General features: G+C 47.5%; 2 protein-coding genes and 1 non-coding gene across 3 annotated transcripts in view; 2 read left to right on the top strand and 1 right to left on the bottom strand.

Moving 5' to 3' along the window:
• Positions 1–4,577: 4,577 nt before the first annotated feature.
• Positions 4,578–21,091, bottom strand: LOC130493920 (uncharacterized). Its single transcript, XM_056867546.1, has 7 exons — positions 20,182–21,091; positions 19,124–19,159; positions 18,549–18,789; positions 17,166–17,379; positions 8,740–9,465; positions 6,339–6,462; positions 4,578–5,969 (listed from the first exon to the last, which is right to left on the bottom strand). The coding sequence occupies exons 1-7, from the start codon at positions 21,089–21,091 to the stop codon at positions 4,711–4,713; spliced, it is 3,510 nt and encodes a 1,169-aa protein (XP_056723524.1). The 3' UTR covers positions 4,578–4,710.
• On the top strand, positions 7,880–7,948 carry TRNAV-CAC (transfer RNA valine (anticodon CAC)). Its single transcript has one exon. It is a non-coding gene; the product is annotated as a tRNA-Val (tRNA).
• Positions 21,092–21,252: 161 nt separating the features above from the next.
• The window catches only part of LOC130493910 (zinc finger and SCAN domain-containing protein 31-like), a 29,826-nt gene continuing 24,665 nt past the window's right edge, over positions 21,253–26,413 (top strand). Inside the window, exons 1-3 of the mRNA XM_056867535.1 lie at positions 21,253–21,425; positions 23,497–23,617; positions 23,949–23,967. Of these exons, the coding sequence (XP_056723513.1) occupies positions 21,253–21,425; positions 23,497–23,617; positions 23,949–23,967 (313 nt within the window). The remainder of the gene's footprint in view (positions 21,426–23,496; positions 23,618–23,948; positions 23,968–26,413) is intronic.

Genomic DNA, 26,413 nt, shown 5'->3' with positions numbered 1-26,413 from the left:
GGTCGTTGTGATAATAAAACGAAGGACAAAGCTATGTAAGCCGCTTTGGGCCCCCACTGGGCAGAAAGGCAGGATGTAAATGAAGTAAAATAAAACTAAGTAAATAAAATGGTGATTGTAAGGCATATTTTGTTTGAATGATCCCCTTCCATAACAATCGTATTGAGTGTAGAGAACTAGCACTGCAGCACTAGTGTGTGTTTGTGTGTGGGGTGGGAGGTAAGAGGGGAGGTCTGACCTTTATTTAATGCAAGGCAGCAGTAAAAACTGGCAGGCACCCCTTGCTGTCTGACACTCTACAGCCCATTCTGTTGAGTCCAAAATCTACCTATTTCTGCTGTAGATCATGTACATGCACTCACAATGCATGTGTTTTGCAAATGGGGGTGCGCGCACCATTTTTTACTGTCCTCCTTCATAGAACATCATTGCAACTAGAACATCAGTTCAGCAAGTGTCCAGGTCCACATTCCCTCTGAAAAACACCACAAACTGCAATTTTGTAAAGGGCCGATTTCCTCTGAGCCCTCTGAAGAATGACTTGCTACTGTAAGTTACAGCGGCAAAATGAAGTCTTCATATTTTGAAGCAGTATACATCTGAGTTGGTCTTCACTATGAATTTAATCTTGCTTGAAATCAGTTTAACTGCCACAGCACCCCCCCTTCTCCCAATGCGTCAAACTGTACCACGTTAAAGGTGCCATGCAAAACAGAGAGTGTGGGGGGTAGTAAAATGTTTGGTGTGTCAGACTAGGACAGAGGCAACCCTAGTTCAAGTTTACCCAGAGCCATGAAGCTCCCTGGGTGTTTTTGGGATAGTCACTTGCTCTTTGAACCCTAACTTATTTCAGAGGGCTGTTTTGAATAGAAAAAGGGTGGGAAAAACTAAAGTACATCACCCTGAAGGAAAAGAAGGATTTAAAAAAAATTGTGGTAACTACAGTTCCAAAATTCAGTCTGCTAACTGAGAAGGGAAAACAGGCCTGGTTCACACATGCAAGAGGAGGGTGGCAGAGCCCCGAAGCAGTAGAGTCCTACAATGATGTCGGACTTCTCCTTGCAGGACTCTAGCTTTGAATATTCATTTACCTGGTGAGGGGTAGGGTTGCCAGCTCCAGGCTGGGAAATACCTGGATATTTTGGGGGTGGAGCCTGAGGGCGGGGTTTTGGAGAGGGGAGGGACTTCAATGCCATAGAATCCAATTGCCAAAGCGACCATTTTCTCCAGGGGAACTGATCTCTGTTGCCTGGAGACCACTTGTAATAGCGGGAGCTATCCAGCCACCACCTGGAGGTTGGCAACCCTAGGTGAGGGTGGAACTGTCCCCGCAAATAGAAAACTGGCTTAGCAAGGGGGTAAGTTCTACCCCCCACTCCTCAATTGCAATGCTGGTTTTCTATTTGGAGGGACTTTTTAAACAAAGGCTTGCTTTCCAAAACGGCAATCCACCCACAGCACTCTGAAGCGATGCCTTCTGTTCTACCATCCCATTCTCCGGTGTTCTCACCAAACCAGGCCTTAGCAGTGCAGACGTACCCTCCCTTCCCTAAATTTTAGGGAACCAGTGGGCTGGCGGGAAAGCGCCTCAGTTGTGGGCAACAACCGGAAACCGTTTGGGCCTGGCCCAGGCAAGCACCTCACGTCCGGCCTTGCAAGGGACCAGAGGATGACCCAGCCTGGAACGCTAGCCTGTTTGGGAAAGGAGCAAGTGTGGAAGGAGACCACTTTGGTTTCTTCCTGCCTGCAATGTAGGACTTCTGCTGTTACCTGGAGGAGGCAAATCCTGGCCTCTCAGGAAGCCTGCAAATATACCGAGGCTGTTTGGGTTGAAAAGGAGGAGCAGAAGAGCCGGGTGCACGCACTTGGCCAATCAGAGCCCAAGAATGAGGCCAGCCTTCACAATATTGGTGGAGGGGTTATCCGAGCCTGGTGCAGGATCGCCTGTCTGTAATAACCTGTAGCGCTGCAGACAGAGGGGAATATAACTACACAGGCTCTCCCACTATTCTGAATAACATTGCTTAAGCCTGCAAACATATAGTCCGCCAGGTTTTCCAAAGATGCTTCCATTCAGTTCTGTATAACTACTTTTTTCGAACAGAATTCCTAGGTATTGTCGAAGGCTTTCACGGTCAGAGTTCACTGGTTCTTGTAGGTTATCCGGGTTGTGTAACCGTGGTCTTGGAATTTTCTTTGCTGACGTTTCGCCAGCAACTGTGGCAGGCATCTTCAGAGGAGTAACACTGAAGGACAGTGTCTCTCAGTGTCAAGTGTGTAGGAAGATATAGTCAGAAAGTGGTTGGGTTTGAGCTGAGTCATTGTCCTGCAAAAGTAATGTGCTAGTCATTGTCCTGTAAGTATCAAGATAATGTGCTAATGACGGTGTGGTATGTTAATATGGAACCAATTGTATCCTGAAGTGATCTGTTAATGTGTGAAGTCCAAAGCTAATCTGCATGGCTATTGTTGACTACAGTCTTTGTTAGTCTGGAGGTTTTTAAGGACAGGAAGCCAAGCCTTATTCATTCTTAAACTCTCTTCTTTTCTGTTAAAGTTGTGCTGATGTTTATGAATTTCAATGGCTTCTCTGTGCAATCTGACAAAATAGTTGGTAGAATTGTCCAGTTTTCAGTGTCTTGGAATAAGACCCTGTGTCCTGTTTGTGTCAGTCCATGTTCAGCCACTGCTGATTTCTCAGGTTGGCCAAGTCTGCAGTATCTTTCATGTTCTTTTATCCTTGTTTGTATGCTGCGTTTTGTGGTCCCGATGTAAACTTCTCCACAGCTGCAAGGTATACGATATACTCCTGCAGAGGTGAGGGGGTCCCTTTTGTCTTTTGCTGATCGTAGCATCTACTCTGAAGATGCCTGCCACAGTTGCTGGCGAAACGTCAGGAAAGAAAATTCCAAGACCACGGTTACACAACCCGGATAACCTACAAGAACCAAAGAATTCCTAGGGTTTCCTCAGAATTTATGGGGCCCCTTGAAGAAAAGATGTATTATGACGGAGAAGCTGCTCTGAAATACAGATAATTCAAAATTTACAGCAAGTGGCACTTCCTGTAAATTTTGAATTAACTAATTGAACAGCTGAATGTTATTTCTGAAAAACAGATAGCCAGCTGCTAACAAATCTCCCACAGCTCCTGAAGTGTGCAGCCACGGGGAAGGATGTCAGATATAAATTAACAGTGCATTCCTAAAGAGAGTTACTCCAGTCTAAACCCATTCATTTCAATGGGCTTAGACTGAAGTATCTCTCCTTAGGAAAGCACTGTAAGACCTGGTCCACAAGGGCAGGAGGGTGAGAGGTGGTAGGATGCTGAGAAACTGCCCCAATTCAGACTGTATGTGTGTGTGTGTGTGTTTGAATTCCAACTTTGAATACCCCCCTTTGTATAAACAAAACTTTGAATACCCCCCTTTGTATAAACAAAACAAACAATCTCCCTGAACACTAACAAAGCAGGGAAAAAGCTTCTACTCCTGTACTCTTTGCTTGCCACACTGTTTTCTATTTGCAAGGAGTTTAACAAAACAAACCTAACAAAAAATAGTATTTCAAAATGCACTCAAAGCAGAGCAACCTATTAGCTTTGCCTGGAGGAAAACGTCTGTCCCATTTAATAGAGGCTATATTGGATATTGTTTACCAAGTCATGTTATTTACCTCCATGCCCTGAAGTGCTTTAGCTACCCATTTGCACAAATTATTAAAGGGTCAGGACATTTTTCTCCAGGCCAGTTGGCAACCCTGATTCTACTCTCCTCAGTATTATTTCTGCTGCCTGTCACATGTGACCCAGGGTACACACAGGGCTTCAGGGAGGCCTGACATGCCTAGCCGACGCCATGAGCAAACTATTTGGGTGCCCTAGAAAATATCCCAGAATTCCTTGCAACATGCATTTTTGAGGCAGCTGTTCAGGGGCTCTTCAGCAGACAAATCAATGTGGAGAAATGTCCCTAAACACACACAGTTTGGACAACCCTGCCTTCTAACTGCCTATGCATTTTCAATTTTGAGCTTCCCTTGGGTACTAAATACAGGGATTCTCGTGCTTCAGGGCTGGTTCACACATTTGCCGACTGGGGAATCACGTACACGCGGTAAGCACATCATGAACACATGAATCTGCCTTCTGCCAAGTCACACCATTGGTCTGTCTAGCCCAGTTCGTGCACCTTGCACTATGCATTTGATGCATAGGTGGCGCTGGTGTTCTGTGCGCACATGCATATTCTCTCACCTTTTGCGGTAAGGAAAAATGAATCACAAAGGTCAGGGTTACACCTCAACCCATGTTGAGCATATGTGGGCAACTGCCAAGCCAGGATGGGGCTGCCACCAGAAGAAATCTACCTGGCCCTATCAAAGCTGTTTTTAAATGGTAAGACAGAGAGAATCCAAGCTTTTAATGTTACATCTCTCTTCAGGGTCTGGCATATAACATGTAGATGCACATATCTGTAGGTTAGACTATGTCCGTGAGCCTTTACCATGAAGCCCTTACTGCAAAAAAGTGCCAACTTTATTATGGGGCTGATCATTCTTATCCTTCCCAGGATACTGTCTGGAGAAATGAGCAGCCCCCAGGATTCTAGAAGTTAGTCATCCCTGGTATACAGGATTCCTGGCCGGAGTTATGTGTGAACCGGCCCGTTATCTGAAGGGCAGCGCAATTATCAGAAGGATCTCCCGCATTTACGAGCATTTATACGGCTCCTCTCCCGTGTGCACTCTCTTATGGCTTAGAAGGTGGGAGCTGGAAATGAAACATTTCCCACACTCTAAGCACTCATACGGTTTCTCTCCTGTGTGCACCCTTTTATGGCTTACGAGGCGAGAGCTCGAAATGAAGCTTTTCCCACACTCGGAGCACTCAAAGGGTTTCTCTCCTGTGTGGGTTCTTTTGTGGGTAATGAGGGACGCCTTCTGCCTGAAGCTTTTGCCACAACCTGAGCATATATATGGCTTTTCTCCTGTGTGGATCCTGCTGTGCGCTGTCAGGTTGGAACTTCGGCTGAAGTTCTTCCCGCAGTCGGGACACTTGTACGGCTTTTCCCCTGTATGTGTTCTTTTGTGGTCGGTCAGGTGGGAGCTGCTCCCGAAACGCTTCCCGCACTCTAAGCACTCGTATGGCTTCTCTCCCGTGTGGACCCTGATGTGGTTTATGATCTGAGAGCAAGCGCTGAAGCTTTTCCCACACAGTGTACATTCGTACGGCTTCTCCCCCGTGTGGGTTCTCTTGTGGGTGATTAGGGATGCTTTCTGGTTGAAGTTTTTGCCGCAGTAGGAGCAACTGTACGGCTTCTCGCCCGTGTGGACTCGCTTATGTGTTATGAGCTGGGAGCTTGTGCTGAAGCTCTTCCCACACTCGGAGCACTCGTATGGTTTTTCCCCTGTGTGGGTTCGCTCGTGGGTGATCAGAGAGGCTTTCTGGTTGAAGCTTTTGCCGCAGACGCCGCATTTGTGGGGCTTCTCGGGCATGTGGGTCTCCTCATGCCTCAGCAGCTCCGAGGGGTGAGAAAACCATGTCTCGCACACAGAGCATTTATATGGTTTCTCTCCGGTGTGGATTCGCTCATGAATGACCAAGTGGGTTCTCTCATAGAAGCTTGCTTCACAAAAGGAGCATTTGTGGGGTTTATCACTTACATGAGTTTCCCTGGAGCCGAAACGCTGACAGGGGCTTTCCCCTGAATTGGGACACTTGCGGATTCCCTCCTGGAGGGTGCTTTCTGGTAAACCCCTATCGGGTTCCTCACAAAGTTTCGGTGCCTTCCCAGGAGAGTTTTCCTGGGGATTTTCTGGTCCCTGATGACTTCCGACTCTCTCTTCTGCCTCTGGACCCTGGAAACATTTCCCTTTGGGCCTTTCCAGCGAGCCTCCCCCAACACCCACTTGCTCAGGTCGGTCCCCCTCAAAAGTCTCCTCTTCATCATCTGGCGTTTGCTCATTGCCTACAGGGAACAAAACCAGAAAACAATATTTTTCTTTACGTATTTGTTTTAGAAAATGCTTATCTCACCACTGGGAACCAGGCTTATGGAAACAACTCAAGAAAAACAAGAAAATAAAACTATACAAAGGAAGAATTGATACTGACATCAGGACTAAACACACACCCTCCCCCAAATCAAAAGTGGCAACAACACTTGACAACAGGGCTTTAGGTACCATATGATTAAGAACGAAAGAGCAAAAGAACAAAAGAAAGACAGAAAGATGGACAGACAGGACAACCACCTCAATCAGCTACATGGATAGACCAGGCTTGAATCAGAAATGTCAATGAAACCAGCTCAGAAACCTCTGGGGAAAATGCTTACCAGACAAAGTGGCTTCCCAGTCAGCCTCTTGTTTCTCATCCATGGGCAGCTGCATTTTCAGGACCTCTGGTGAGGAAGGATCCGACTTGGGGGAACTAAATGCTTTCTCCAAGCCTCCTGCAACCTACGTAGGAAGGCAGATTAGTCAGAGACTCATAAATCCAGAGGGATTAGATGTAAACAAGTCCAGTGACCACCCTCCCCTGGGGCCAAAGGCCTGTCCCCTGACCCAAACAGCAGCCCCACTGAACTGAGGCAGGCAAAACTTGTGGTATCTCACAAGTGGAAAAACAACAAGAGCCCTGCTGGATTGGACCAAGGGACCTTTCCTCTATGACAGATTCAATGTAATACTCTGGGACCCTGCTTCTGTGCATGGAGGATTCACCTCCCCCTTAGCTCTCATTACATAGTGATGTTTTGGATCTGTCTCCAACAGTGGTGATGTAAAAAAAGGGGGAACTGAAATCTACAACCAACCCTAAAAATAGAAAAAAAACCCAAACCTTTTAAAGGTGTCTAAAACCCAATAAAATAATTTTATGTGTGTGTCTCTGTCTGTCTGTCTGCCTGTCTGTCTCGCTCGCTATCATATATGTGTTATGTGCCATTAAGTTGCTTCCAGCTTATGGCAATCTTGTGAATTAATGACCTCCAAAACAACCTATTGTTAACAGCCTTGCTCAGGTCTTGCAAACTGAAGGCTTTGGCTTCCTTTATTGAGTCAATACAGACACACGCAAATAAAAATAACTCAGAATATCATAACAAGCATAAAACCATCAATAAATACACATTTTAAACAGGTGGCCAGTGGTTGGATCCAGCACAAAAATTCCACTTGCTCTACGGCTCTTGTGCAAGTGGAAACAAGAAAAAGACCAGGGTAGCCGCTCGAGCTAAGCCAAGCTCATTGTATCCCCACTTATGTTTCTGCTCATGCAAGATCTCGCACAACCAATTTCAAGGAAATCTTATACACAGAAAGAAAAGCATTAGGGGTTGGGCAAATGGACCTGCACTGTCAGTTTATGTTTCCACCTGCACATGGTCGGATTCAAGCCCATATGTGTTTCAGTGCCAACGCCTTCACCAGGGGTGAACTGAGTATTAGTAGCTTTGTAATAGAAAATTGATCCTTCCACTAAATCTATATATCTGTTCCCGTGTGCCCTCTGCCTGCGGATACTTAAGTCCATAGATAGGGGGGCACACTTCCCCCAAAAGGTTTTTCTGCACTCACGGGACTCCCTGGGTATGCAGAAAAATCCAAAAAGTTTAAAAATAAATAAATGGGGGGGGGGGGCTTAAATTCCCTCAAAACTAAATGAAGAGTTCTCAGCACATGCACAGAGAATGCACCTACCGTTAGTGGCTGCCTCCGACAGCCGCCGGCCCAGTGGCAGCTGCTCCGGACCAGCGAGGATATCAGCTGCCACTCCAGGCCCGGCCTATCTGGCAGGGGACGCTGGTAGCCACCTGGAGATTGGGACTTTGGGGAGGGGTGGCTGCCTTGGCTGGAGAGCCCAGAGTGGGGACGGGCCGTGGCTCAGTGGTAGAGCATCTGCTTCACATGCAGAAGGCCCCAGGTTCAATCCCCAGCATCTCCAGTTAAAGGGACTAGGCAAGTAGGTGATGTGAAAGACCCCTGCCTGAGACCCTGGAGAGCCGCTATGGGTCTGAGTAGACAATACTGACTTTGATGGACCAAGGGTCTGATTCAGTATAAGGCAGCTTCATGTGCTGGCTGAGATCAGGACTGGGGGAGTGGCCTCGGCAGTTTCAGCAATGGGGGGGAAATTGGACACCCCCCCACAGGTTTTGCAGGCCCCCACTTGTCCAAATCTAATGCTTAAAATAAAATTACAGGGATCTTTCAAAACTCTTCATACATTTTAACATCCACAGGGCAATCTGGAAATTAGAATGCACAATCAATAAACAGCTCATTAAAACTGTGCTCAGCTTGTTTTCCTGTCAGAAACATATCTGCAATAATAATCTGATAACATATCCGTCCAATGTAATGAAATTAGATACTCCAGAGACTGCTAAAAAGACCCAAAGAATTTTATAGAGATCTTAAACAGGCATCATCCCATTAGAGATGTTAGGTTTTTGTCAATTGCTGCTTTGTTTCAGATTTCTGCAGTCCAAATCCTATTGCATTGTTTATTGGATGTCCCATCCTTTTGATCATATTAATTTACACTGTGTAATCTGTCTTGAGTTGCAGTTAGAGAGACAGCCAATAAATAGCATAAATAAATAATCAGTAAAGTTTTGGGAGATAATACAGGGCTTTTATAGTGCTTTCCAACTTATTCTGAAATTAGGTTCTTTGGTGCTTAAAAAAAAATCTATGTCGTCTCTTCCTCTACCCCCCATTCCAGGATCTCACCTTTTGTTCCGGTTCCTCCGATTCTTGCAAGAAACTCTCTGCCAGGGCGACGGCCCGAGTGCAGGTCTCGGGGTCGTGGCCCCTGACCCAGCTCTGCATTTCCTGGGGCAGGACAGTCAGGAACTGCTCCAGGATCAGAAACTCCAGGATCTGCTCCTTGGTGTACGTCTCCGGCCTCAGCCACTGGTGGCAAAGTTCCCAGAGCTTGTTGCAAACCTCTCGGGGGCCCTCGGCTTCCTCGTAACAGAAAAGTCTGAAGCGCTGGCGGCGTAGCTCCGAGCTGCCCGGGTCGTCGTCCAGAACCTCTTCCTTCACTTTCACGGATGGCTCCCGGCCGCTTTCGTAGGCCTCACCATCCCCTTTGCTGAGGCCTGGCAGCACTCGGCCCATGCACTCGGCTCGGGGCCACGGGCTGCCATCTGCTGATCTCTTGAACGTGGCCTGGAAATATTTTGTGTCTTCTTCTGGTGAGTACTGAGGGGAATGCGTTGGGTTCCTCCATCCCGGTCGATGGGGTTGCATCGTCTTCAGGAAATCCTGCAGCTGACTTTCCCAGCACTGGTCTTCCGGCTCCCGTTTAAACTGAGGCGGAGGCGCCCCTTCCAGCAACTCCCCGGTTGCTCCGATTTGGATGACACGGAGGTCCCTCGGTCCTGCCTCCGAATTTTCCTGCGATTCAGGTCCAGCAGGCTCCTGGTCCTCCATTTTGGGTTCTAGCTGTAACTCCTGGGCAGGAAACAGAAAGTTAATCTTATGCGGAGGAGAGACAGACCTCACGCGAAATGAACCCCTTTTATATTATTATGGTCACGGCTGAGTTTATTCTCAGCTAAACAAACATGTAGGCGTATTGACCAGAGTTTCGGATTAGGATCCAAGCCAGCCAGGTTTGAATCCCCACCCTAACAAGGATGCTTACTTGTAGGACCATGGATTAGTTACGCTCTCAGCCTTACCTATTACACTGGGTGATTGAGATGATAAAAAAGTGGAAGGAAGACCTGTATATGTCAGCCTGAGATTCTTGGCGGAAAGGTCGGATAAAATGGAGGAAGGGAGAAGGTTTTGGGTCCCCACTGGGGAGAAAAGTGAAATATAAATATCTAAATAAGTACACTTCTGCATACAGGGAATCCAAATTCTGTACCAAAGAGAAAGCAATTTTATGACCGGCCTAAAACTAGAGGACAATGGCATGGTTTCCCTTATTTGCATAACAAAACAGAAAGGGGAAGAAAAACTTCAACCAGGAAAGATCAGGTAACCAAAAAAGATTGACAAAAAAGGTTGACAGAATGAATACTTAAGGGTTACATGTGATAAATTAACAAAAGAGATATACTACAAATGGGGGGGATTTCCATTAAAACCAAATGTGTTTCTGCCAAGAGGGCTTCCTCAGTCGTAGAAGTTGTTAAAATGTACACTATAAAGTAAACTAGTTTAAAAACTAGTCACTGGAAAAGACAGTCATGCTAGGAAAAGTTGAGGGCAGCAGGAAAAGAGGAAGACCCAACAAGAGATGGATTGACTCAATAAAGGAAGCCACAGCCTTCAATTTGCAAGATCTGAGCAAGGCTGTCAAAGATAGGACATTTTGGAGGACTTTCATTCATAGGGTTGCCATGAGTCGGAAGCGACTTGATGGCACTTAACACACACACACAGTTTAAAAAACAAAATACAGCATTTCTGACCAAGCTCCAAAACACACACGCCCAAGAAGTAGGGAAAATTTATTATCTAGATAACCCCCCTTCATTAATGGAATAGATTAGTAAGCAAGGTCGCATTCCTGGATGTGGATATACACACCACAGAGCTACAATTCACTCTGACTTTGCTTACTCAAGATATTTGGTCCAGGTATAACACCAAGCAGAAAAAATGATTCTTGCAGATCCTAATCATTTCCATTAATAAAGAAAAAAATTGATTAATTTGAAATGTGGTGTTGAGGGAGAGTTTTTCGGATACCTTGGACTGCCAAAAGACAAATAAGTGGGTTCCAGATCAAATCAAGCCTGATTTCTCCCTTGAAGCTAAAATGGCTAATCTTAGGCTGTCATACTTTGATCACATCACGAGAAGACTCACGGGAAAAGACAACAATGCTAGGAAAAGTGGAAGTCAGAGGAAAACGAGGAAGACCCAACACAAGATGGATTGACTCAACAGAGGAAGCCACGGCCCTTAGTTTGCAAGATCCGAGCAAGGTTGTTAATGGTAGGACACACTGGAGGCTATTGATTCATTGGGTCACTGTAAGTCAGAAGCGACTTGACGGCGCTTAACACACAACAACCATAATGAGGTAGCAGGTCAAATGTTGGACTCAGGGCCAGAAAAAACATGTGACATATATGTATGGATCTCCTAAACCAGTTTTCCTCTTGAATATAGCTGGTGCATGGGGCCCTGATTTGGTTCAGTGCTGCGGTATGAAGAGAGGAGATATTTGGGGGTTGGGGGAGAAAAGCTGATGCAAGAACCATGTTTGCCCCAACAACGGGACACGTAGCAGTTCTATAGGTCTGTTTTGGGGTGGGAGGACGGTGGTGGTAGCCCTGATTTAAACTGAGGGTCTTGCATGCTGGCTATTAAAGAGGAGGAAAAGCATGTTTGGGAGCTCCCCTCCACTATTTTATCCCCTCAACAACCCTGTAAGGTAGGTTAGGCTGACAGCATGTTTGACCCAAGGTCACCCAGAAAGCTTCCATGGCAGAGTGGGGATTTCAACCTGGGTCCTAGTCCAATACTTTAACCCAGGCCTCCCCGACATGGTTCCTTGGTGCCCGCTGAACCTTTCAGACAGTGGTGGGGCCATTGTAACGCAGGGCATGTAATTGGCTGCCTTCATTCAAATGAAAGTCCGCTGGAGGATCAGGAGGACTGGTAAGTACCAGAGCCTCCCTTAGACTGTGTGTGGTTTCCTTCCCCCTTCAGATTTTCCTTCTTTCCCAGGAGGTGTGAGGAAGGACATATTCCAGTTGGCTCTACCTCTCGCAGCAGCCATTTTAGGTTTGGCTCCGGCTCAAATGGCAGCCATTTTAAACTGGTGCTCGCCCCCCCCCCCATTCCAAAGGTGACCACAGGCTCAAAAACCCTAAAACTAAAAGCCCATACCTTTTACTAAGTAATAATTGTTTTATTTATTATTTCTGAAAGCCAAAAATGCTAAGAGCACCGGATGTAAATACCTTATTTCATGTTTGTTAAACTGAAAGTCATTTTAAGCAAATTTGTAGGGTTGAAATGCAGATAGTAAAGCTTGAACCACTACACCACACTGGCACTCTAATATTAAATACCCCTCCCTCTCATGCACCTGAATGTAATTTTTCTCGCTTTACTATCTGCATTTCAACCCTACAAATTTGCTTAAAATGACTTTCAGTTTAACAAACATGAAATAAGATATTTACATCCAGCGCTCTTAGCATTTTTGGCTTTCAAAAATAATAAATAAAACAATTACTACTTAGTAAAATGTATGGGCTTTTAGTTTTAGGGTTTTTTTTAACCTCATGAGCCTCTTCAAGGCCATCACTGGACAAGTGTTGTACATCTTCTCTCAATCAATCAATCCAACTTTTAATACTTTTTTTTAATCCAGTTTTTTATTCAATAAGCCCTCACAGTTCTCCTATACCACTCTGATTTATCAGCAAAGGAATAGCTCAAGAGTTACCTTTTCTCCCCTAAATGTTTCTTGTTGAATTACGTAGACTTCCTTCCTGAAGATACTTACGAGTTTGTTTGAAATGCAATAACCAATGCAAGATTAGTCTTTGCCAGATACTGGGAATGGAATATAACTCCAAATAAAGAGGAGTGGTTGGAGAAACACTAAAATAATGAGCACCGTTGAGTAAACTGGCACAGGTGAGTTGCATGGTAAAAAGTTAGTTAAGTTTGACAAATGGAATGCTGTTTTGACTAGTACGGTGAACTGAACTTAAACATCTGTATGATTTGTTTACAGACGTGAAAATGAATTTGGAAAGTGTTGTATCCAACTTGCTTTTTACTGAATTTTTAAATAACGGCTTATTTATTGAAATCCACAGGCTTAAATCTTGAGCTGTGCAGCTAAACTAGCTTCTTCTACGAATTTTGTATCTGTAGCAACATTCCAGGGAGCAGGCTAGGCAGGAACAGTTCTAGCTTTCTATGTGCAGGGCTATTTTAGGGGGAAGGGGGTGATATGACGGGGCGTTCCATTACATGAGGAGACTGAAGGGAGTACACAGGTTTATCATCTAAGGGAAGGAATTAATTGATTAGGAGGGAAAACATGCACACGTATCAGGAAGTACACGTACAGTCATAGTACCTGGAAAGGCTAGACTGAATCAACATGGAGTTCCTGAAAAGCGTTGTGGCCTTTGTCTACTTTTATATATATCCTTCTGCAGATCATGACTTTGCAAAACCTGAACAGGATGCCGGTTTCACAGGAAAGGCCTGCACAGCCAGCCCTACCCTGGTCGCTTGCATTATTCATGAGCACTCCCTGCAGTGGGATCGGAAATCTTGCCAGAGGTCGGAAAGCAGATGTTTTTTTTTCCACGACACAGATGTGCACGTGGCAAGGAGCCACGTCTGGCCCTGGCAGGTGTGTGTGTATTTTTAATGCGTTGTTCTGAAAAGGAAAACAACAGGATGCCCGATGCCAAACCGGACTACTGATCTGTCTGAGCTCTGCCATCAGATGGCGAGAGAGGCCCGCTGGTTGAAGCCAGAAGAAGAAGAGTTATTTTTACACCCCGCTTTTCTCTACCATAAGGAGTCTCAAAGCAGCTTATAATCACCTTCCCTCCCCCCACACACACACACAAAACAGGCACCTTGTGAGGTAGGTGGGGCTGAGAGAGCTCTAAGAGAACTGTGACTAACCCAGGGTCACCCAGCAGGCTTTATATGCAGGAGTGGGGAAACCAACTCAGTTCTCCAGATTAGAGTCGGCCGCTCTTAGCCACTACGCCATGCTGGCCAAAACCTTCTGAATTCATTTTAGTAGCTCTAATTTGTTTTTAAAGTTGATATTATTGCTAACTTTTGTGCGCAGGAGTGAATGGATTTGTAAGATAAATACTTTTTTTTTTTGGGGGGGGGGAATCAGTTTTTAATTAAACGCACATACACGCACATACTGGTGTGTGGTAAACATTAACATGTTACCATATATACTTGAAAGGAAGATGGCCCTGAATGTAAGAAGACATTCCCCAATGTTACACCCCCAAAATAGTTTTATTACTGGACATAACTGTAATTGTATGAGAATTTAAGACAACCCTCTATTGGGGGGGGGAACCTAGTCTTACATTTGAGTAAATACATTTACTCACATGCAAGACTAGGATTTTTTCCAGATATGGCAATAAAAAAGAGGTGGTTGTCCTAAATTCACATACAAATTACAGTTATGTCCAATAATAAAAAATATTTTGGGCTACAACAGGTTTTTTTGGGGGGGATGTCTTACATTTAGGGTTACCTTTCTTTTCGGTAAATACAGGTCTTTCTTCTACATCCACATTCCTAGTTCTTTACAGAGTACAAGGCAACAGATCTCTGCCCTGATGCACTTACAATCTAGACTGCTTGGAGTGCCACCCCAATCAGTTATGCTCTTCTAAGCCCGCTGATTCCAATGGGATCAGAAGGGCATAACTCTGAGAGCCAGTGTGGTATAGTGATTAAGAGCAGCGGACTCTAATCTGAAGAACCGGGTTGGTTTCCCCACTCCTCCACATAAAGCCTGCTTGGTGACCTTGGGCTACTCACAGCTCTCTCAGCCTTGCTGGGTGACCTTGGGCTAGTCAAAGTTCTCTCTGAACTCTCTCAGCCCCCACCTACCACACTAGGTATCTGTTGTGGGGAGGGGAAGGGAAGGCGATTGTAAGCCGCTTTGAGAGTCCTTAAAGGGAGAGAAAAGCAGGATATAAAAACCAACTCTTCTTCTTCTGTTGAGGATTGCATGGGCAGGCAGGATGATAACAGAGAACTAGGGACGAGAGATTCATACTGGGGTATCCTGGTCACCTGGCGTCCATGGTCACCTGGTCACCTGGCGACCATTCCTGGTTGGATACTGTCCTATCAGTACTGTGCTGTCATTCACAATAGGATCATATAGTCCAGGGGTGTCGAGCTCAATTGTTACGAGGGCCGGATATGACATAAATTTCACTTGGTCGGGCCGGGCCTTGCCTCGCCAGCCCAGATTGAGAGTGGGAGGGTGTGGCTGCCTTGGCTGGCTCAAGGGCTGGATAAAAGCTCTCAAGGGGCCGGATGCAGCCCGCGGGCCTTATGTTTGACATCCCTTGTCTAGTCCACACAGGAAAATCTAGTTGTGCATGATGGTTATAAGGCCACAATATCCAACCACATGTAGACACGGCCTTAATATTTACTGCATTTTCTCAAAAGGAAGACCAGAGTTTTCTTTTGGTTTTTCCCAACAGCGCCATCAAGACAAAGCCGTGCTCATCTTACATTGGCTTAAGAGTTACAAATACATACAGTATTAAAAAAAAACTTGTGTACTTTTCTTAGCTGGTGTTGTCTTATCTTCAAGGTTGACTTCCTTTGGGTAAACACGCTAGCTATTAATAGCTTTTGAGTGACAGCTTGTTGGTGAAGATCCGCTACACCAGAGGATTCTGGGGGGGGGCAAAAGCCAAAGAGAGAAGTATAGTGGCAAAGAGAACGAGTTGTGAGGTTTCCATGGTTCAAATCTCAAATCTGTTAAAACCTCACAAGCTATCCAGCCTCGACACCCCCCTCACACGCACAGCAATATAGGGATAAGAATGCAGGCCTTCCTTGCAGGGCCGTTAGGATAATGCCCTTTGGACATGGAAAATGCTATGTGAAAGCTAAAGATTAAGTATTATTGCGAAGGAAGAGGAAGAGGAGGAGAAGAAGGAGAGTTGGTTTTTATATGCTGACTTTTCTCACCACTTAAGGAAAAATCAAACCGGCTTACAATCACCTTCCCTTCCCCTCCCCACAACAGACACCCTGTGAGATAGGTAGGGCTGAGAGAGTGTGACTAGCCCAAGGTCACCCAGCTGGCTTCATGTGTAGAAGTGGGGAAACAAATCCAGTTCACCAGATTAGCCTCTGCTGCTCAAGTATCAAACCCAGTTCTCCAGATCAGAGTCTACTGCTCCAAACCACCGCTGTTAACCACTACGCTACCTTCCAATTGAGAGTACTGGCCCGTTGGAAAGCATACACTTTCATAAGCTAAAGGCATGAAGTGAATTCTCAGCCTGCAGATATATACACATATACATGCATACATGCCCACACACACACACGCATGCATGCATGCACAGAGGGGGAAATATTACCAACTATGGGTTTAAAAAGCCATGAATGAAAGAGGCATAGCTTGTGTGGGTCAGATCATGTTTGGGGGGGGGGTCGTGACTCAGTGGCAGAGCATCTGCTTGGCATGCAGAAGGTCCCAGGTTCAATCCCCGACATCTCCAGTTAAAAGGGTCAGGAGATGTGAAAGATCTCTACTAGAGATCCTGGAGAGCCACTGCCAGTTGGAATAGAAATACTGACCTTGATGGACCAAGGGTATAAGGCAATTTCATATGACCAAACAAGGTTATAATGAAACACAAAGGTAGACAATGAGGAGATGCACAGTGCAATCTTAGTCTCTGGCCAGACGGCCAGGGATTACCTCCAGGGCTGTTGAAAGCCCCCACAGGTAAGATTCCTGCTGCTCTTACCTCCTTGGCACATTCAGAAAAACACATGCCAGATGCTTGATTAGAACAAGGATGCCATTATGACTTCACCCTCCCCTTCAGTGTTGTACCCATCCTCCTGAAACCCCTGGATCTGCATCCACACACCATTGGCTGTCACAGTGCTACAGCAAACATTCAAACCTGGATTGTCCTGTGTGGACAAGACAGCGCAGGCGCAAAAACAAGGTTTCACTTACCTGTAACCCTTGTTCGTCGAGTTGTCTTCTGTGCAGGCACACATTGGGACTGCGCACGCGCAGGCCAGCCATCGGAAGATTCTCATAGCTTCTAGATACACGATAGGGGGCGCCGACCGTTCCGCGCATGCGCGCGCTTTCCCGCCCAAGCGACGCAACGTCGGAGGTCGGCGCCCCCTATCCCTCAGTTCTTGAAATTTGCCCGCCGCATGAACTTCTAAAAGGAAGAAATAGAATAACATTAAAAAGCTCATAGCGGGGCAGGAGGGTGGGATGTGTGCCTGCACAGAAGACAACTCGACGAACAAGGGTTACAGGTAAGTGAAACCTTGTTTTCGTCTTCGGTCTTCTGTGCAGTCCCACATTGGGAGACTGATTAGCTACTCACTGTTATGGAGGAGGGTATGAGCCACTAGTCAAACAAGGAATGTAAGACCGCTCTCCCCACATCTGCATCTCTTCTAGATTCAGCATCCACCGCGTAATGATGGATGAACGTGTCCGGTGACGACCACGTCGCAGCTTTACAGATGTCAGACAAGGGAACACCTCCTCGAAGCGCCGTCGAAGTTGAATGCGCTCTGGTAGAGTGGGCCCGAAGGGAACCAGGACAACGGACTCCGGCCTGACGGTAACAACCTTTAATCGTCTGGACAATCCATCTGGAAATAGACTGAGAAGAAACCTGTAGACCCACCTTGGGTCCAGCGAAACAAATAAATAAAGCTTTACACTTCCTAATTTCTTTTGTACGTTGTAAATAATAAAGAAGAGCTCTCTTTAAATCCAAGGAGTGGAGGGCTCTTTCAGCATCAGAGATTGGGTTAGGAAAAAACACAGGTAAGGAAACAGACTGGGACAAGTGAAACTTGGACATCACCTTAGGTTTAAAGCTCAAACTAGGTCTAAGGACCACTCTATTTGGGTAAAACTGTAAAAATGGAGGCACTGAACTCAACGCTGCCAGTTCCCCCACCCTTCTAGCAGAAGTGATTGCAACTAGAAAACATACCTTCTGTGATAAATGAGCCATAGATGCAGAATGCAAGGGCTCAAACGGGGGTAACATTAACTGGGATAAAACAAGGGATAAGGACCATTGAGACACAGGCCTAACTACAGGGGGAAATAAATTACATAACCCCTTCATAAACATCTTGGATGTATGATGTGAAAACAAAGAGACACCATCAATCCAGACATGAAAGGCCGATAAGGCCGCCAAATGAACCTTAACAGAGGATACGCTGAGGCCATCATCCTTCAGCGAAAGTAAATATTCCAAAACAGTAGGCAAAGGACACGAGTGAGGTGAAAAACCTTTATCTAGGGACCATTTGGAGAAACGCTCCCACTTAGAAGAGTAGGAGGCCCTAGTGGAGGGTTTCCTACAATTCAGGACCACCGCAAGTACTCTATCAGACAGAGTTAGATCGGGGGGAATAGGAGCCAAGCTGTCAGGCACAGTCTGTGTGGCTCTGGGTGGGGAACCCTCCCGAATAGCAAGAGGTCCTGGGCAGGCGGTAGCCGGATTACCCTGCCCCCCGCCATTCGATACAGTAGGGAGAACCAAATCTGCCTCGGCCAGAACGGGGCAATAAGAATGCAATGGGTTCGAGACTTTTGTATCTTGTCCAAGACCTTCACCATTAAAGGCAGTGGCGGGAAAGCGTAGTGAAGGCCCCTGTCCCAGGGGAGCAGAAAAGCATCTCCCAGAGAATCGGGATCGAGACCCGCTCTGGAACAGAAAAGAGGGGCTTTGGCATTGTTCGACGTTGCGAATAAGTCTAGCGCAGGAAACCCCCACTGTTGAAAAATTGGGCGCAGGTACGTCCAATTGAGGGACCACTCGTATCGTGGTGCGAATACTCTGCTCAGTGTGTCGGCCAGCGAGTTGCAGACGCCCGCTATATGAATAGCCCGAAGAGACACCTTGTTGACTATAGCCCACTTCCATATTCTGGCTGCTTCCCGACAGAGCGACACGGAGACCGTGCCTCCCTGCCTGTTCAAGTAGTGCATCGCAGTTGTGTTGTCTGTCTGTATAAGCACACTTTCGTTGCGAAGCAAATCTGCAAATGAGATAAGAGCATAGCGAATTGCCCTCAGTTCCAACAAATTAATATGGAAAGACGTTTCAGTAGGGGACCAAACACCTTGTGCGGAAGAGCCGTCACAATGGGCCCCCCAACCCAAGTTAGAGGCATCAGATGTTACAACCTTCGAATGTGAAGGAAGTCCAAAGGGCATGCCCTGACCTAAATTAGTTCGTGAATCCCACCAATTGAGGGATCTTAACAGAGACCTGGGTATGGACAATTTCATAGCCTGAGAGTCAGTTCGGGGGTTGAACGCCCGAACGAACCAATTTTGAAGGGGTCTCATGTTCAACCTGGCAAAGGGTACCATTGCTGTCGTAGAGGCCATCTTGCCCAGGAGTGTCTGGATGAAAAGGGCAGAACGAAAACGTTTCGACTGAGCTGCAGCTACCAAGCACCTAAGCTGCACCAGCCGATCGTCCGGTAAAAAGGCCTTACCTTGCAGGGAATGTAATCTCATTCCAACAAATTGGACCGAATAAGAAGGGGTTAAGACTGATTTTTGCACATTTAACATCAACCCCAAATTCTCCAAAAGACTAAGAGTTAGGTCCCTGTTCCTTACCAGCTCCTCTTCAGTAGGGGCAGTAAGGAGCCAGTCATCCAGATAAGGAAACACAGTACAGCCATGGGTACGGAGGTAGGATACCACAACAGCCATGCATTTGGTGAATACCCTCGGGGCTGTGGATAACCCAAAAGGGAGGACACGGTATTGGTAAACGTTACCTCCAGCCACAAAGCGAAGGAACTTTCTATGCTCAGGGTAAATTGATAAATGAAAATAAGCATCCTTGAGATCAATAACAATGAAACACCAACCAGGCTTTAATAAGGTTAACACATTGAAAAGGGTCAGCATGCGGAACTTTTGTTTAAACAGGAACTTGTTTAACTGACGGAGGTCTAAAATAGGTCTAAGACCACCATCCTTTTTGGGGATTGCGAAAAGTCTAGAATAGAAACCAGGTCCAACAGTGTCCATGGGGAACTGGTCAACCGCTCCTTTCTGGACCAGGTCGGAGAGTGAAGAAACCAAACTGGAGTGCACCGACGCAGATGTTCTAGGGGGAGGACCTAACGTGGGAAGGAATCTAAACTCTAAACGATAACCGTACTGAATAATGGAAAGGACCCATGTATCAGAGGTAATACTTTCCCAGGCAGGTAGGTAAGGGACTAACCTATCCCCAAATCTAACTATATTAGCCTGGTCATTCACCCTCAGTCAGAAAGCAGGCTTAGGGCCCTGTTTCTGTGGCGATTGAGAGCGTTGTTGATAGGCCCGATTCCTGCCAGATCTGCGCCTATTGGCGTGTTGATATCCCTGGCAGGTGCGACCCTGTTGCTGGTGCTGCTGCTGACCGTACGACCCCGAGGGAGTTTGCCTCTGGAAACGGTTGCGGCGGAAGCTCTCCTTATAGGGGAAGCGTTGTCTGTAATAAGGCACCGAGGGAGGAGCAGTTACACCCATGTACCTTGCCGTTTGTTTTTGCTTCTTGAGATTTTCCAAGGTCTCATCAGTGGCCGTGGAGAAGAGAGTCAAACCATCAAATGGTAAGTCCTCAATTCTATTCCTCGTTTCAGGAGCTAAATTAGTGGAGCGTAGCCAAGAGAAACGTCGAAGGGAAATAGATGCTGCCATACTCCTTGCCGAGCAATCTGCCGTGTGTCTCCCAGCATTCATCTGGTGTTTGGCAAGTTTGGACCCCTCAGACGCTACTATCCTCGCCAAAGATCTCTCCTCTTCAGGTAAGTGATCAATGAAGGTACACATTCTGTTCCACAGAAAAAGTTGGTACGCAGCCATCACCGCTTGGTAGTTGCTGATCCGAAAAATTAAGGCATCGGCAGAGTAAGCCTTTCTGCTGAGAGCATCAATCTTACGACTATCTTTGTCGACAGGTGATGATTGCCCTCCCTGACGGTGTTTGGACTGCACCTCCGCTGTAATCAGCGAGGAAGGTGCAGGGTGAGAAAATAAAAATTCACAGTTCTCAGGTTGAACTCTGTATAGGTTCTCCACCTTGCGGGCTGTGCAGGGAATGGAGGATGGCTTTTCCCAAACCTTTTTCGCCATATCCATGAAGTCCGAGAGTATCGGGAAAGCAATCGTTGTAGGCGATTCCGAGTACAATGCCGAGAGGATCTTCTCTTTCGGTTTGGGGATGGAAGGGCGAATGGTGATTTCCAGCGCATTAGCCATTCTCAGCATCTGGTCAGAGAATGACCGGGTATCATCTGTGGGTGAGGATGTAGATGCCTCGCCCACCATATCATCAAGTGGGGAATGACTGGAATAGGTATCAGAGCCTAACTCCGAGTAATACGACCTAGACCCTTGTTCTGAGTCGGTGTCACTGTCTTGATTTGAAAATTGTGGCTCTCTACGAGGAGCAGAGGGCTGAGCTGGGGCCTGGGTCGGTGCTGGAGGCCATGGAACCGCTGGGAATTGAGGAGGGAACCACTGCGGGTACACTCCATAAGCCGGCCACTGTTGCTGTGATACTGCAGCAGGCCACTGGGGGTGTTGAGACGGCCATTGCGGAGGCCACCAGGGTTGTGGAGGTTGAGGCTGTGGAGTCGGAATCGAAGGACCCGGAACCGAGGTCGATGCTACTTGGGTCGGAGCCAGGAGATCAGACCCTTCAATCTGCAGGGCGTCTCCAATAGAGAGGTCAGGGAGGTCCAGTTCCGACTCGGAATCGAGCCCCACAATGGGCGAAGGCGTCCGAGGAGGAGGGGGTGTAGAAAGTCCCTCCATCAAAACCGACGCAGCCGCGGTCGAAACCGAGGACTTCGGTGCCGAGGGTTGGGAAATCTTGGGCTCGCGTCTCTCCACGCTATGACCTTCCAAGTGTTTGGTCTTAGCCTTCGCCTTCTTATGTATCGGTTCCGACGAAGTCTTCTTATGCGTCGGTTCCGAAGCCGATCTCCTCTGCTTAGTTTCAGGGGACCGAGACGACTTTCTCTTCGAACCCGAGGTCGGAACCGAGCGGACGGAACCGACCGACTCGGCTCTGGCGGTGTGCTCTCGCGCGGCCGATTGAGACGTAGCCGGCAAATCAGAGCAGGTAAGGGCTTTTTTATACAATGCAGCCTGCAGGCGTGCGGCCCTATTAGAGCGAGCCGTTGGCGTGAACTGCACACAAATCTTGCAGGCACCCACCTTGTGCCCTTCCCCCAGACATAGGACACACAGGGTGTGATCATCAGTTTTTGACATTTTAGAGTTGCATTGCGAGCATCTCTTAAACAGGGCGGTTTGCGCCATTACCGCAGCCGCGGTAAGAAGTCAAATAAAGTCGAAAAACTCACGATACTACAAAGCAGTTATGAAGAGCGAAGCTGTGAAGAACCTTCTTTACAGGCGGCAAAGAAAGAACTGAGGGATAGGGGGCGCCGACCTCCGACGTTGCGTCGCTTGGGCGGGAAAGCGCGCGCATGCGCGGAACGGTCGGCGCCCCCTATCGTGTATCTAGAAGCTATGAGAATCTTCCGATGGCTGGCCTGCGCGTGCGCAGTCCCAATGTGGGACTGCACAGAAGACCGAAGACGAACAACTGCTATAGCACCACATCTAACCCATGTGCAGATTTAATCCCAGCAATGGGGGAATCAGCTTGGCTACTGCCAGATGTTGCATCTAGCATTGCTGGGAATTGCAAGATTCCCCACTCCTTCCCAGAACAAAAATCTGCTTGTGTTCAAATGCATGTCAGTAAATCACCTCTTCACTCCAGCCAATGATTCCTTCCCCCTTCATGTCTGTTGTTTGTGCCCCCTTCTCTTGTATGCCTATGAGCCAGCGTGGCATAGTGGTTAAGAGCAGTGAACTCTAATCTGGACAACCAGGTTTGATTCCTCACTCCTATACATGAAGCCTGCTGGGTGACCTTGGGCCAGTCACGGTTCTCTTAGAACTCCCTCAGCCCCACCTACCTCACAAGCTGTCTGCTGTGGGGAGTAGAAGGTGATTGTAAGCCGCTTTGAGGCTTCTTAAAGGTAGAGAAAAGCGGGGTATAAAAAACAACTCTTCTTCTTCTCTCCCACCTCAACAGTCATCAAACTGTACACCCATTTCTGTATCAACTTGCCTCCCACAACACCCCCTGTATGTTGCAGGGAAAGCCAAGGTCTCCTAGGGTTACCAACTCTGACTTGGGAAATCTGGAAATCTGAGACCAGTGCCTAGGGATGTGATGCTCAGGATGCTCAGGATGTGATGCTATCGGGTCTAATTTCTGAAGCTGCCCTTTCCTCCAGGGGAACCTATCACTGTAGTCTAGAGATCAGTTGCAATTCAGGGAGAATCCCAAGCTTCACAGGACCAAAAAGAAAACAGGAGTCCAGTGGCACCTTAAAGTCTTCACAACATTAAGCTTTCGAGGACTGTGGGCTCTCGTCCACCAAAACGTATGGTGAAATAAAAACTATGCTCGACTTAATGTTCCAGAGGGGGTAACCGTTAGATCCTGTTGTGGCAAAACCAAACATACGTCCAGGAGCACCTTAAAGAGTAACAGTATTCATTCCTAGACTCCTGTTTTGTGTATGCTGAAACAGACTCACACAGCCACCCCTGTCATTCTGGGGGGGGGGCACACTTTGTGCATAATACTGGCTCCCCCCCCAAACTGAACGGGCAACCTAATACACACCCAACGCTCCCCTTTGCAGCTGCCCCTCCTCTGGGGAAGATCGGCAGGTGATGGGCAAGCTCTTTGGGGTATGTTTGTCCCCCTGGCACCCCACCCTGGGGAAGTTCATCCACCATTCCTGCACTGTTGTGCAGCCTAAGGTACGCTTCTGAGATGTGCTCTGGAACACAGCTGGGAAGCCACCGACTTAAATCATGACCCCAGTGGGCGGCGGGGTGTGGGGTGGGGGAAATGCACTTAAAGTCACCGTGCAAACATCCTAGGCATACAAAAACAAGAACAGCCACGACGTGGAAGCCTGCATGCAGAAGTGTCCTTAATCTCTTAACCTCCCGTCTAATTGCATGTCAAGTTTCTCCCAGGATCCTGTCCTAAACACACCCACCCCTTGGCCACCAGCTTTTCAAACCCCTGTAAACCTCCACTGTCCAACTCACCCGCTCCTCCCTGAGCCTTTTGTGTCTGCCGCAGCCCTCCGATTGCTCCCAGGGTAGGAAACAAAATGCAAGAGGCAGTTTCTCATGTCAGACCAGAGACAGGAAGGCGGGACAGGAAGGAAAGGGCTCCCCCCCACCCCACCCTTTGCATCACTAAGCTCACCGTTTCCTAGACCTTTCTAGGAAACGGCAGCTTTGTATGCTTAACCCTTGGAGATGCACAAACTGTCCAGGGTGGGGGGAGAAAGGCTGCATATGCATGCGCCTTGGAAATCAGATCACGACGGGTAACCGTGTTAGTCTGTCACTAGCAGTAGAAACATGAGACGACAAGACAGTAGAAACATGAGACGACAAGAGTCACTGGAAAAGGCAGTCATGCTAGGAAAAGTTGAGGGCGGCAGGAAAAGAGGAAGACCCAACAAGAAATGGATTGACTCAATAAAGGAAGCCACAGCCTTCAATTTGCAAGATCTGAGCAAGGCTGTCAAAGACAGGACATTTTGGAGGACTTTCATTCATAGGGTCGCCATGAGTCGGAAGCGACTTGACGGCACTTAACACACACACACACACACAGCAGTAGAAAAGAGCAGGAGTCCAGTAGCACCTTGAAGACTAACACAATTTCTGGCAGGGTATTGAGCTTTCGTGAGCCACAGCTCATACCCTGCCAGAAATTTTTGTTAGTCTTTAAGGTGCCACTGGACTCCTGCTCTTTTCTATTGGAAATCAGAGTCCCAGGTGAGGGTTGCCGTCCCCCGAGTCTCGGCCAAGTGCCAGGGACAAAAGGATGCCCCCGCCGGGGTGCAAAGCAAGGTTCTCAAGGATGCCCCGCCAGACCTGAGAAGGCCCAAATGGCAGCAATGAAAAACGCCCTTTCGCACAACGCATAGTTAAATTGTGGAACTCCCTGCCGCAAGATGTGGTGATGGCTGCCAGCTTGGAAGGCTTTAAGAGGGGAGTGGACATATTCATGAAGGAAGGGGTATTCATGGCTATCAGTTAGAATGGATACTAGTCATGCCGCATACCTATTCTCTCCAGGATCAGAGGAGCATGCCTATTATCTTAGGTGCTGTGGATCACAGGCAGGATGGTGCTGCTGCAGTCGTCTTGTTTGTGGCTTCCTAGAGGCACCTGGTTGGCCACTGTGTGAACAGACTGCTGGACTTGATGGGCCTTGGTCCAATCCAGCAGGGCCTTTCTTATGTTCCTATGCCCTATTTTGCACTGTGGTGGTCTGTCAACCTTTCCCTTTCAGAGAGGGAGGGCCCCAGCGCCCCTTCAACCAAATATAATTCCCTCCGCATAGAAAAAAAGACTGGTAGGGAACGTCTACATTCAGAGGCAGTAAACCTCTAAGTATCAGTGCCAGGAGGTAACATCAGGGGAAAGCCTCTATGCTCTGTTGTTGGACCTCCAGAATAACTGGTTAGCCACTGTGTGAAACAGGATGCTGGACTAGATGGACCACTGGTCACATGAACACATGAAGCTGCCTTATACTGAACCCTTGGTCCATCAGAGTCAGTATTGTCTACTCAGACCGGCAGCTGCTCTCCAGGGTCTCAGGCTAAAGTCTTTCACATCACCTACTCGCCTAGTCCCTTTAACTGGAGATGCCGGGGATTGAACCTGGGACCTTTTGCATGCCAAGCAGATGCTCTACCACTGAGCCTAGGGTTGCCAGGTCCCTCTTTGCCACCAGCGGGAGGTTTTGGGGGCGGAGCCTGAGGAGGGCGGGGTTTGGAAAGGGGAGGGACTTCAGTGCCATAGAGTCCAATTGCCAAAGCGGCCATTTTCTCCAGGGGAACTGATCGCTATCGGCTGGAGATCAGCTGTAATAGCAGGAGATCTCCAGCTAGTACCTGGAGGTTGGCAACCCTAACCTAGCCACATCCCTTCCCTGGCCAGCAGGGCTCATGTTCTTAAAGCTGTAAAACGAGGGATCCACAAAGTCTGATGGGGCTTAGTAGCCACCCACTGCTACCCCCCATTCAGTCAAATAAAGCCTTCTTCCTTCCTGCCCCACAAAAGCAAAACAAAATGCACTGCCGTTGTCCCTGCATCCCAGTAAAATGGTGGAAGGGTTACTAGGGGAGATAAGTTGTGGAGTGCTTGCCTGGGCATTGATAAGAGGCCTTTCTCTCCAAATCACAGCAATGATACAAGAGAAAATGTGACCTAGCATCATTTTGAAAGAGGCTGCGGTTAGATTCGAACCAGGGGCTTCCCAAACAGATGCAGCTTTTCTCCCTCACTGCATGGCCTGGCCACATCTCTTTAATCCCTGCAAGGCAGGCGACCCATTCAAAGCAGCAGAATTTCTGCCAGGGAAAAAAAGGTGGCAATTCTGCTACAAGGCCTTTGCTGGTATTTGAACCACAACACTTTGCAGCTTCAGGGCGCTTTCGAACGTCTAGAGCACTTTACGTACATTATCTCAGTTACTGGAAAAAAATAGGACAGTTTTATTATTCCTCACATTACAGATTG

Source organism: Euleptes europaea, chromosome 1, assembly GCF_029931775.1.
Source record: "Euleptes europaea isolate rEulEur1 chromosome 1, rEulEur1.hap1, whole genome shotgun sequence".
NCBI lineage: Eukaryota > Metazoa > Chordata > Lepidosauria > Squamata > Sphaerodactylidae > Euleptes > Euleptes europaea.
The sequence above is the reverse complement of the archived record's forward strand: the minus strand, read 5'-3'. Positions and strand labels throughout refer to the sequence as shown.